At 38.6% G+C, this 13,339-nt stretch overlaps 2 protein-coding genes across 5 annotated transcripts in view; one reads left to right on the forward strand and one right to left on the reverse strand.

Annotated features, from left to right (window-relative positions):
* Nucleotides 1–3,543, forward strand: part of filip1l (filamin A interacting protein 1-like) — a 154,900-nt gene extending 151,357 nt beyond the window's left edge. For all 4 annotated transcript variants that reach the window (XM_069888694.1, XM_069888695.1, XM_069888696.1 and 1 more), the window contains one exon: nt 668–3,543. In XM_069888694.1, the coding sequence (XP_069744795.1) occupies nt 668–3,473 (2,806 nt within the window). In that variant the 3' untranslated portion in view covers nt 3,474–3,543. The remainder of the gene's footprint in view (nt 1–667) is intronic.
* Nucleotides 1–13,339, reverse strand: part of cmss1 (cms1 ribosomal small subunit homolog) — a 222,481-nt gene that overhangs the window by 191,310 nt on the left and 17,832 nt on the right. Inside the window, exon 2 of the mRNA XM_069888705.1 lies at nt 3,040–3,180. The gene's annotated coding sequence lies outside the window, so the exon portion shown is untranslated. The remainder of the gene's footprint in view (nt 1–3,039; nt 3,181–13,339) is intronic.

A 13,339-nucleotide genomic window follows, 5' to 3' on the forward strand; every position in this document is an offset into this window, starting at 1 on the left:
TATTTAGTTAGCTAGACAGCAAAGGGAAACAATGATCTAAACAAAAAAGCATGGAGCAAATTTTTATTTGGAACTCAGGCTATGTATTACAATAAGTAACAACATCAACAACGTATCAGACAAAGGGAAATTTTAAACCATTAATAATTTGGTTATTCCTGTTAATCCTGAGAAAATTATGGGAGTTGTGCAATATTCAAGAACTTACTAGATTAAGAAACTATTAAATGACTTAATTCTCCTTTCTAGTTCCACATACATCATTTTGAGTTTGCATTTTGACAACCTTATGGAAAAATGTGCACAGTTAATTGTTAAATTCTGAAAACCACCACAAAATTATGAAAAAGAAACATCTACGGTGGGAAATAGAAGCTTTAACATCTGACACAACTAAGCCCATTCTCAGAATTGTTGAGTTTTCAGCCCTTCAGCTTTTGCTTCAGACGTCGATTATCTGTGATTTTTGTTTTAAGTTTAAAAATTGACCACTCAAAATTACTTCAGTTCATTTAAATGACAAAAAATTTTTATGCACATGTCTAAAACTAAAGGACAATTTTGAGATGGTCAATGTCAGTGTGTGTACATCAGATAAATGGATGCGATTCAATGAAACAATTGTATCATCTCAAGTGAAGCTACTTTAATTTTTATTTCTTTTCAGATTGAAAAAGCTCATTGAACAAGAAAAGACCTATCAGGTGAAAAAAGAACAAGAAAATGGCAAGAAAATTGCAAAGCTAAAGGAAGAGCTGACCAAGCTGAAATCATTTGCATTGATACTTGTGGATGAACAGCAACGGCTTACAGAGCTCCTTAACCAACAGAGTCAAAAAGCCCAGGCTTTATCTGTCATTGCACAGCAGGCTCAGGAAAAATTAACAGCCTCTGAGGAAAGGGCAACAGAAGAAGAGCATAAAGTGTTTGCTCTCGAGATTGAACTGCAAACACAAACCAGTAGATTGCTTCAGGAACAGGAAACAACAATGGCCAAATTGACCAATGAAGAAAGCCAAAATCGACAGCTCCGACTAAAACTGGCCACGCTCAGTCGGCAGGTCGATGAATTAGAGGAGACGAACAAATCATTGAGAAAAGCAGAAGAAGAATTGCAGGATTTAAGGGAAAAGATAAACAGAGGCGAGTGTGGAAATTCCAGTTTGATGGCAGAAGTGGAAGTTCTACGGAAACGAGTGTTAGAAATAGAAGGAAAAGATGAGGAACTTTTAAAAATGGAGGATCAGTGCAGGGATCTCAGCCGAAAATTGGAAAAGGAAGAAAGCCATAGCAGGAATCTGAAAACAGAGGTGGAGAAACTAAAGAAAAGAATAATGGAATTGGAAAAATTGGAGGATGCCTTCAGCAAAAGTAAACAAGAATGTTATGTGCTGAAATGCAATCTGGAAAAAGAGAAAAATCTAACTAAACAATTAGCAAATGAACTGGAGACTTTAAAAGTAAGAATAAGGGAACTTGAGGCAATAGAAAATAAACTGGAGAAAACCGAGTTAGCCATGAAGGAGGACCTAAGCAAGCTCAAAACACTGACTGTAATGTTGGTTGATGAAAGAAAAAATATGGCCGAGAGGATGAGGCAAACAGAGGACAGATTTCAAAATGCCAATGCCCAGCTTCAAACCGAGGAAAATAAAGTTACAGTAGTGACAGAAAAACTAATTGAGGAAAGTAAAAAAGCACTGAAATCAAAAGCAGAATTGGAAGAGAAAACATACAATTTGACTAAGGAAAGGGATGAGCTGAAAAGGAAGCTCAAAGCAGAGGAAGAACGAGGGAGTGACCTTCTGTCCAAGTCCAACCTGATGAAGAAGAGGCTCCAATCTCTTGAAGCCATCGAAAAGGAATACCTCAAAAGCAAAGGTAAACAAGAGTACAGCAAATCCCCTTCACGTTTACAAAAGGATGATAATAAAATCAGAGAATTAGCTCACGAGGTTGAAAGACGGAAATGTAAATTGAAAGATGCACATATGGTAGAGGACGATCTAATGAAGACAGAAAATGACCATGACTCACTGGAGCATAGGTATTATGGCGAGAAACAACGGCTAAAATTAATGACAGGGGAGCTCGAGGCTCTAAAAAGGGAATTGGCTCAATACAAGCGAGGAGAAAAGATTGAATCAACTCAAGAACAAATTCTGTTTGACAGACTCAGTGAGGAACAGGCAAAATCAAGCCATTTAACAAGGGAAGTGGAAGCCCTCAAGGACAAAATTCATGAATATATGGCAACTGAAGACTTACTATCTCATTTTGAAGCAGAGCAGAATACAATGCAAAAAAGGTTAACTCAACAAGAAAACCGGAACAAGGAACTAACAAGGGAAACTGAAAATCTTACCAAAGAATTGGAAAGATATAGAAGGTTTAGCAAGAGTCTTCGGCCTGGCATGAATGGTAGGAGATTTGGAGAGCTACAGATCTCCTCAAAAGAAATTCAGACTGATGCCATAGACAGTGAACCACCTGATTACAGAAGTCTTGTGCCTTTGGAGAAAGCAGTAGTGAATGGAAAAATATGCATAGAAAGCGAAGAGTCTGATTATAATACTCAAGATGATGATCGATCCTTGCGAGTAAACTACAATTCATTAACTGTAAATAGCGTCAATCATAACAAGAGGTCATGGACACCGTGGATGAAGGGTACAGAAACCTGTGCACAAAATGGAAAGCCTGCATCAAAGATGAATGGAAATCTGGTCCATCCAGGTGAAATGGTGCTGACTCCGAAACAAGGGCAACCTCTTCACATAAAAGTAACACCAGACCATGGACAGAGCACAGCTACTCTTGAAATCACCAGCCCCACTTCAGAAAATTCCTTTTCCTACACCAGCACAGCCATCATCCCCAACTGTGGTGTTCCAAAGCAAAGAATTACCATTATACAGAATGCCTCCCTCACGCCAGTTAAGTCAAAGCGAGCGGATGGGTACTGTACACCAGAACGTGCTTCATCACCCCTAACCAGGACTACAATGTCAAGATCAAAATCCAGAACTTCTGACTCACGTGGTTCAATAACTCCAGAACGAACAATGTCCCCAATACAAATAGTTGCTCTATCTGCAAATTCCCCAAATTCATCAGATCGAACGCAGTCCCCTGAGCCAATGGAAGCTGCCACAGGTCACACCATCTTCAGAGTTTCGCCTGAAAGGATACAAGGGCGTCAAATACAGAGGTCAAATACTGGCCCCAACGTAATTACCACTGAAGACAATAAAATCCATATTCATTTAGGTCATCCCCATATTCAAACAGCCACACCCATTTCAAGACCAATGAGCCCCTGCAGTTTAATCCAAGAGATCAGAACTCCAGCTATTACTGATGGGACACCAAATAAGCCAACCAATAAAGTCACCAGCACCATTACTATCACACCAACAGCCACAACTGCCCCACGCCATTCACAAATTACAGTAAGTAATCTCTATGATTAACCTCCCTTCCCAACCCAACCCGTCATGAGAATAAGTGTTTTTAATTTCAGTATTAAAAGATCCACTTGTATTACCTGCATCTTTTGTTTTCATTTTCACACTGGTTTGTGCATGTATGAACCCCATACCTAATAAAAATCCTTCTGGAATTGTGTGTACATATTATAAACTATTACTCCATAACGTTAAAGACTTGTATAAAAGGTCAATTACCATTTAACCTGCACATGTATAAAATGTATTTACTTCAAATGTTAAAGGCAAAAAAATCAGATCTATATTGTAATCGAGAAAAATAGCTCAAATAGCAGTAAACATTAGAATAAGTTTACTTGTCGAGTTTCTTTTTTCCACTGATTGCACATTTTTCGATACTTTTTAAATAACGAGAAATGCTATTTCAAAACAGGCTTTGTGCAAAACCTCTGTTTAAGCCATTTCTAATTTATTTAATGGGAATCACAACACATGACTTCATCCAAGGGTACAAATTCAAATCCAGTTAGATCTGATCATTGTCCAAATTAGACAATTGCGTTGCAGAATTATATTACACAAGAATATTCAACGCTTCCATTTTACATTCATCTGTGCTACCTCAATGGGGGCATTGCCCATTTATTTTAAATGGAGTAAAACACCTTTAAAATATGAAAGGGGAATTACAATTGAGCATTTGCACAATTATCTCTGATAAACTCAAAGCTGCCGTCACTCTGCTGACAACTGGGTTCAGGAAATCAATATCAGTCCATCATAAAAACAATGAGCATGGAAAAGAAAGAAAAATTTGTAAGACTGAAGTCAAAGCACATGGGACAATGTGCTTTCAGGAGCTTGGCGCCCTCTTTATTGTCACAATGCAGCGGTTCTCATCCTCTTCCACTTTAAATATTCCCCTCGGCCATCGGTGCTCTGTGATGAGTAAGGAATTGCTTAAGGTGGGAGGTGAGTGGGAAGGGAAGGTTGAGAACCACTGCTCTAGACCCAATTGTTACAGAAATGTTTTGCTTGAGAAAATTGTTCTCCTTTGGAGTTCCGAAACAATGCACATAACAAGTCAATCAGGTATGATTAAAACAGTAGTTTTCAAACTTTTTCTTTCCATCCTTAAGCAATCCCTTACGAATCAACAGAGCACCGATGGCATAGGGAATATTTAAAGTGGTGCGTGAGTGGAAAGAAAAAGGTTAAGAACCACTAGGTTAGAGATTAATAAATGAAATTCAATAATTAGAATATCCATTTTTTAAATGAAGGAAACATGCTGTAGAATGAAGTTCAGTGTAATTTGAAAAAAATGGGTATTTCACTAAGTGACCAAATTTATTATCTTAGGACTTGCTTTAGTAACATTAGCAAGCCTGTTAGTATTTGCGGCAGTTGCATTTTAGGGTGACCCGCAAACCATTTCTATTTCCGAGTCCATAGATTAATATCTATACATTTATTTATATTTTGTTCACTTCATTCAGAGGAAACTGGTAACTTTGTACATGAATAACTTCAAGTGCAATTACAAATTATTAGGAAGGCAAACAATTTTTAGCCTTCGTTGCAAGAGGATAGGAGAATAAAAATAAATCAGCCTTCCTGAAATTTATAGAGTTATACTTAGTTTACTCCTTGAATAATGTGTGAACGTTTGGTCTCGCTACCTCTGGAATGATTTATTTTCAACAGAGAGAATGCAACACAGATTCACCAGATTGATTCCTAAAATGCCAAGTTAGCTTGGTCGACACACTCAAAATAAGGAAGAATGAGAGGTGATGTCAATGAATTGTTTAAAAAAAAGTCTTACACAAATCATGCAACAGATGCAAGGCAAGTTTTCCCCTGCCTGTGATGTCTAGAACCAGAATTCGCCCTTTCAAACTAATGGATCAAGCCAAGTTATCACTGAGAGCACATGCTACTGATTATACTTGTTCCCTTCCACTCCATTTTCATGCATGAAAGCTCAGATGATATTTTTAATACATATTACCATATTGTCAATTATTTTGTTAATATTTTTATGAAATTTGCATTTTGCAAAAAAATTTTGTTAACGTAAGTCAGCTTACATCTTCAACAGTAGTAATGATTTAAGCAGATAATATGTAAACAAACAATTTAAAGAAAAATATGATTGTGAATAGGAATTAAGAGGGAAAGGGAAAATGGCAGCAAAGAATGACTGTGCGAAGCATTTCCGGAAAGGCGATGTCACAGAAATAAAGATACATTAGATCATTGGTTCTCAACCTTTTTCTTTCGACTCACATACCACTTTTAAGTATTCCCGATGCCATTGGTGCTCTGTGATTGGTAAAGGATTGCTTAAGGTGGTGTGTGAGTGGGAAAGGAAGGTTGAGAATCACTGCTCGAGACCCAATTGTTACTTAAATATTTTGCTTGAGAAAACTGGTCATTGGCCCATTTCCTTTGGTGTGAGGAAACTGTGCATATAACAAGTCAATGAGGTACGATTAAAATAGTGGATTTCAACCTTTTTCTTTCCACCCACATCCCACCTGAAGCAATCCCTTCACAGAGCACCTCTGACATAAGGAATACTTAAAGTGGCATGTGAGTGGAAAGAAAAAGTTGAGAACTGCTGCATTAGATATTTGGATAATTTAGTGCATCGTAAGATTACATGGGACTCTGTAGCACAGGAGCTGGTCCTTTAGTGCTCAATGTCAATTTAAACTGCATGCCTGTCTGTATATTGCTTATTTCCCTCTGTTCCCTGCTTATTGATATTATTTTAGCATTAAAAGAAAAAAAAAATCAGTTTTCATAGCTCAAATTTATTGTCAGAGTACATTCATGACATCACGTATAATCCAGAGATTCTTTTTCGTGTGAGCCAGGCAGAATTTCTACTTGTCAATGGGGAAAAAACTATACAAGAAAAGATGTGTATACAAGAGTAAAATATAAATAAGGAAAGAAATGTAAATAAACTGACTGCAAGAAAATGCAGGAATAAATAATGTTCAAAGTAATAGTCCTTCACGAGTCTCTGAGTTGGTTGTTCAGGAGTCTGATGGTGCAGGGGTGGTAACTGTTCCTCAACCTGGATGGTGGGGAGAGTTTTGCCTACAATGTTCAGGATGGTGTCCACTTTTTTTTTTTTTTTTTTTTTGCAGTGCTTTCTGCTCAGAGGTATTGGTACCCCCAACCATATCAGGCCATAATGGAGCCAAGTCAGCATAATTTTTTTTTTTTTTATATAAACACTACATATCTGCAGAAGTTTGCCAAGGTTCTCAATGTCATACTAATCCTCCACACACTTCTGAGAAAGTAGAGGCTCTTGATGAGTTTTCTTCACGATGCCATTAGTGTGTCGGGTCCATGAAAGGTCCTCTGAAATTGTGACTGTCAAGAATTTAAACATGCTCATCCTCTCCACCTCCGATTCCCCAATTATCACTGGATCATACACCTTTGTTGTGTCCTTCCAAAAGACCACAATCAGCTCTTTGGTTTTGGTGACATTAAGTGCAAGGTTGTTGTTGGTGCAGCGTTCAACCAAGGTTCTAATCTTTCTCCAAGTGATGACTCATCACCCTTATTCTACAACCCATTACTGTGGTCCCTTCAGCACATTATTTGATGTTTCCATCTTCTTGGCAGTTGATATTAATGTAGACATGAAGCAAAGGATGACCAGTTGGTCAAATCAATTTTTTTTATTTTTTTTTATAAACACTGATTTAACTTCATCGGTCTGAACCAATTATGCATACAAGACAGAATTGCATAGAAATCAGATAATGTAATTTAGAGCAATAGAGACCTGAAAAATGCCCAGGTAAAATTTCAATAATCAACTGTTATTGTTCAAGATAAAAGCCATTTTTAGTGCCATTTGTGGATGTTCTTTCAGGGCCGATTTGCAAAATGAGTCCAACAGTTCAATTTAGAAATTTAGAAAAAAAGGCCATGTTAAAAGATTTATTTGAAAATTAGCCCACACCAAAGGATACACTATAGGAGTAGTGTGTAAATATGCTCCGGAGAAACACCATCTCATCTTTACCGTGAGAGCATGGAATGAATGATGAATAAAGTTGACTTGACTTGAGGAGTCATCAGCCAGGACTGTTCCATTAATGTGATTTTGTCTGCATTACAACTGATATTTTCTCAGCTATCTATCTAATTGTCCTGGAGAAGGGAAAAAGATTCAAAATTCTGGGTAAATCAGTGACACACAAAAAAAAACTCTTTACCTACTGCTTTAATTAGTAAGGCTGGACCAGGTAACCACTCTGGTTCTGATGTTACACAGTAGTCATCTCTTATACGATGAGGTATCCTAGATCAAAATGTCAGACTTTTACTTAATCAAACTCAGTAATATGTTCACATTGATCCTAACCACAAGTAAAACTTTATCTTGATCCTACTTTTTTTTTTAATTTTTTTTATTTTTCACACTATAAACCACATTGATCAAGATACATACATTTTCCTTTTCAAATATAGTGTCGTTTTCTCCCCCCCCATTCATTTAAAGTTCAGAATCTAAGATACATTAAACCCGTCAAACAATGTTGTCACTCAATAAAAATAAACAAGAAATTCCACTGAGTCAATTCTTTTCATTCTCTTCTCCTTCTGTCATTTTAGGTGGTAGCTGTCCCCGGTAGGTTTTCTCTATTATTTTACTTGATTTTACAACCTTCAATAAAATCATTACTGGGTGCATGTCCCAAAACATAGACACCAGTACAGTTTGCACTTGATGCATCCTCAGAATAATTTAAAATACTTCAGAATCGATTGACAATTGTAAAAATCTGCTGGTCAAATTTGTCAAAAGTCACAGTTATAGCACAAGAGTAATTGGTCAAAAAATACGATGCCCTCCATAATGCTTGGGTAAAAGGCACTTTCTTCCTTTATTTGCCCCTGTGCTCCACATCTTTAAATTTGTAATCAAACCATTCACGTGTCATTAAAGTGCACATTCCTGATTTTATTCAAGGTTATTTATATACATTTCATGGGTGTTTGTGAGTACTTAAGGTAGGTTTAATTGGTGGAGATACAAGAGAGCTAGGCTTGCTTCTAAGCTTTTGATCACCTTTAGTTGCCACTTTCTTTTTTTTTTAATATTTTATTTTTGATTTTCAAAGACTCGTACAAATCCAAACTAACAACAGAATCTCTTTGAACAATAGCATACAACATTCAGAGTCCATTTTTCCCCTTCCCCTCTCCCTCTCATACCCTAATACAATAAAGATTATATAATTAAACAAATACAAATAACCAAACATCAGTAAAGACACAAAACATTAAGGGGACTAAAGAAACCCAAAATAAAAAAAAAGATAAGGAGCAAAATAGTTGCCATTTTTTAACGTGAGGACCAAGGTTGTGCCAATGAAAGTCAAAGAAGCCTTTATGAGGCCGAAAAACAATAAAATAGTAAGAGAGATCCCTCAAATCAAAAGTTTCAAACAATAAAGAAGAAAGAACACACTGGTGAGCTCAGACATTGCAAAGGGACTGGTATTCTGAGGTAGATCTCCACTGTTGAGGACAGAAGAATTCTCTTCATAATGAAGACAAATCCCCAAATGCATACCCAACAGACCAGAAACACTCTTCAGGAGGCAGGTGTCAGTGACCTACTATCCACAGAAGGCTTCATGAAAAGGAACTCGGAGACTACAGTGCAAGATGCAAATCACTAGATTACAGTTTGCCAAAAAGGTATTAAAAAGAGCCGGCAGAATTCTGGAAAAAGATCTCAAGGACAAATGAGACCAAGATTAACCTGTATCTGAATGATGGATGAACGAAGGAACTGTCCAAAGCATACCACCTTTGCCATGGTTTGCATCTTGTAGGACAGTAGTCATTGACACACCCATGTCTGTCCCCTGAAGAGTGTTTCTGATCTGTCGGATACATGTTTGGGGATTTTTCTTCATTATGGTGAGAAGTTGTCTGCCATCAGCAGTGGTAATTTTCCTTGGAATACAAGTCCCTGAGCTCACCAGTACATTCTTTCTTCTTTATGATGTTCCAACTATTGATTTTGGTCATCCTAAGGTTTGGGCGATGTCCCCTACTGTTTTATTCTTCTTTTTCAGCCTCATAATGGCTTCTTTGACTTTCGTTGGGCACAACCTTGGTCCTCATATTCAAAATGGCAATGACAGACTCCAAAGGTGATCAAAAGCTTACAAGCAAGCCATGCTCTCTTACTCAGTATCGGCACCAATGAAACAATTTAACATACTCACAAACACCTGTGAAGCCAAATGTCCCAAACTTTATGATGCCCTGAAATGAGGGGACTAGGTATAAAATGTGCTGTAATTTCTTTGTGGTCAAACCAAAATGTACATAAATAACCTTGAATAAAGTCTGGAATGTGCACTTTCATTACATGTGAATTGCTTGATTACAAATTTAAAACTGGACTGCAAGGGGCAAATCAAAGGAAAAAAGTGTCTTTGTCCCAAACATTATGGACGTTCCATGATTGTGATCTAGGGAACAGCTTTAAAATAGACATAGGGAAAGCAGGTAGATAGCAGTTGATTGGGCAATGGAGTTCAACAGTTGAAGGGCAATCGGGACCAGGCGACCCAAACATCACTATAAAAGTGAGGGACTTCATAGCGGAGTTGTCATTGTCTGAGTCCGAGTGGAAAGGCTTTGGCTTCGGTGAGATGGTGGTGCAGGAGTTGAAGTAAGAAAGGACCACCCTGTTCGAGGAACAAAAAGCATTCAGATCGAGGTCAACAAGGTTATGAGAGGCATCAACAGGGCACATGTTTCCTATGACAGGATCAGCAAACACCAGAGGACATATGAACAAAGTTAAGGGAGGGAAGTTAAGGGGAGACATCAAGGGTAAGTTTTTTTTTTAAATATATACACAGAGTTATGGGAGCCTTGCTGAGGACGGTGGTGGAAACTTAAACATTGGGGACATTTAAGAGATTCTTAGACACATGGGTGAAAGAAAGAGGGTTATGGAATAGGGAGGATTTAGTACTTTTTATAGTAAGGAATATATGGGACAGCACAACATCGAGGGCCAAAGGGCCTGTACTGTGCTATGTTCTAAGAGATTGGATACAATTATTTGGAAACCCAGAAAATGATTAGGGATAGACAACATGGCTTTTTACACGGCACGTTATGCTTAACCAAACCTTTTGAGTTTTTTTTTTAGGAGATTACCAGGAACGTTGACAAGGCCTTTGACAAGGTCCCACAAGGGGAGATTTGACTGAGGTATTTAAAATAATGAGGGGGACAGAGTAAATGTAGATAAACTTCTTCCACTGAGGGTAGGTGAGATACAAACCAGAGGGCATGGGTTAAGAGTGAAAGGGGAAAAGTTTAGGGGGAACAGGCTGTCAGCTGAAGTGGTGAATGCAGGCTCAATTTCAACATTTAAACAAAATTTGGACAGGTACATGGATGCAAGAGGTATGGAGGGTTATGGACTGGGTGCAGGTCAGTGGGGCTAGACAAAAAGCGAATGGTTCGGCACAGACTAGAAGGGCCTGCTTCTGTGATGTAATGTTCTATGGAAGCTATCCTACCCATCCTTGACAGTGCCATGAAATGCTTTCAAATACATCTAATAGATGTATTCAAGAGACACCTCTGCCACCAGTGTTTTTAAAAAAAAAACAGATACCATAACAGGCCCTGCCAGCTCATGAGTCAGTACCACCCAAATACCTCAATTAACCCACAACCCCTGTATGTTTTGAAAGGTGGAAGGAAACCAGAACACCCAGAGGAAATCTACACAGGCACAGGGAGAATGTACAAACTCCGTAGAAACAATGGCGGATCTAATCTGGGTCGCTGGCACTGAAAGAGCATTCCATTAACCACAACTGTGCCGCCCTTCTGTACTTCCATATCTAAAGTTCTGAGAAGGCTTGAACCCAAGACTCGGTGCTCCAGTTGAGCCAGTATAACACACTGGAAGGTGTTATGCAGCAGTCAGCACTTTCCCCTCCCCCCCCCCCCCACCCACAGAGTTATATTTTTGTTTCACTATTCAAAATCTTATACAAATTTAACAAAAGCAGTTTATAAAGGGCAGTTACCAATAGTAGTGAAGAAACATTTGACATGTGAGATTTCTCAGTCCACAATTTAAACAATTATTACTTTAGTTATTCTGGAAAGCTAAAATAACAGACAGAGGATGTTATTCAAGTATGTTAAGCTTTCAATGGTTAACGCTGCCAAAAGTAATTTCCAAGGGAGCATTTTATTTCATGTAAAGCACCAGTTTTTACTGGGACTGGAAACTTTTGATTCCTCTCCCTGCCAACTGCAAATTCAATTCATCTAATTACCATCCAGTCTACTCTTGATCTCAGCAAAGGGATGGAAGGTATTCATCTGAGCAGAGTCCTTTCTTCTATCACAAGTTGAGAAGACACAAGTGACTGCAAAATGTTGAAATCTATTTTCAACTTCTAAGCCAAGTGAACACACCTACAAGGTCTGAGATCCAGTAACATTCATGCTGGAAAAGTGCCAGGTAATGAATATCCCCAAAAAAGAGAGTCCAACAAAATATTCTTGGTATTCATAGCATTATCCATGCCATCAACATCCTGATGATTCACCATTGACCATAACTCAACTGGTCCAGCCAAGATCCTACAAAGAGTTTCAACAGAAAGGAATGTTGTGGCAGGTGCCTGATGTCCTTGTACTGCAATCTCTCTCCATAAGGCACAAGTCAAGAGCATGATTAACAGCACGCCACTTGCCTGAATGAGTGCACCTCAAACAGCACCCAAGCATAGCTCAACACTTTCCAGGACAAAGATGTCCACATGACCAGGACCTCATCCACCACCCTCCACACCCGTTCCATTCATCACCGGTGCACGGTTGCTCCAATGTGCATTATCTTCTAAATTCACTGTAGTCACTTGCCCAAGCACGTCCAACAATGCCATAACTTTTCCAACCAAGGACGAGGACAACTAGCACGTGGGATGGCCATCAGCTGCAGTTTCTTTCACAAGATGCACACCACTCTGACTTTAAAATACATTCCTTTATCGTGATTCAGTCCAGATCCTGAAACTTCTAACTTGTGAGCATTACGTAAACGTCACCACTTGCAATCTGGTCAAGATCAGATTTCAGATTTATCGTCTAAGAACATGCATATAACCATGTAACCATATACAGCACAGAACAGGCCAGTTTGGCCCTACTAGTCCATGCTGGACTAGTCCCACTGACCAGCACCTGGTCCATACCCCTCCAATCCTCTCCCCTCCATGTAATTATCCAGTCTTTCCTTAAATGTAAATAACGTCCTTGCTTCAACAACCTCTGCTGGAAGCTTATTCCACATCCCAACGACCCTTTGCGTGAAGAAATTTCCCCTCGTGTTCCCCTTATAATTTTCCCCCTGCAATCTCAAACCATGGCCTCTGCTTTGAATCTCCCCCACTCTTGATTGAAAAAGCCTATCCACGTTGACTCTCTCTGTCCCTTTTAAAATCTTGAACTCCTCCATCAAATCCCCCCTCAATCTTCTAAGCTCCAGAGAAAAAAGCCCCATGCTGCTCAACCTTTCTCTGTAACTCAAACCCTGACATCCTGTCAACATTCTCGTGAACCTTCTCTGCACTCTCTCCATTTTGTTTATATCCTTCCTACGTGACATCACATTCAATCCAGAGATTCTTTTCTTGCGCACAAACCAGAATTACCACTATAGCAGTATAAAAGAAACTGTACCCACCATACACAGGTAAGCAAATAAATGAAAACAATTTGTTTTTTTCAATACAAAGAGAGAAAAAAGGTAGTTCATTATTAGTCAGAAAATGTTCTGATAATCACTT

Source organism: Narcine bancroftii, chromosome 7 (genome assembly GCF_036971445.1).
Source record: "Narcine bancroftii isolate sNarBan1 chromosome 7, sNarBan1.hap1, whole genome shotgun sequence".
In the NCBI taxonomy this organism is placed as follows: Eukaryota; Metazoa; Chordata; class Chondrichthyes; order Torpediniformes; family Narcinidae; genus Narcine; species Narcine bancroftii.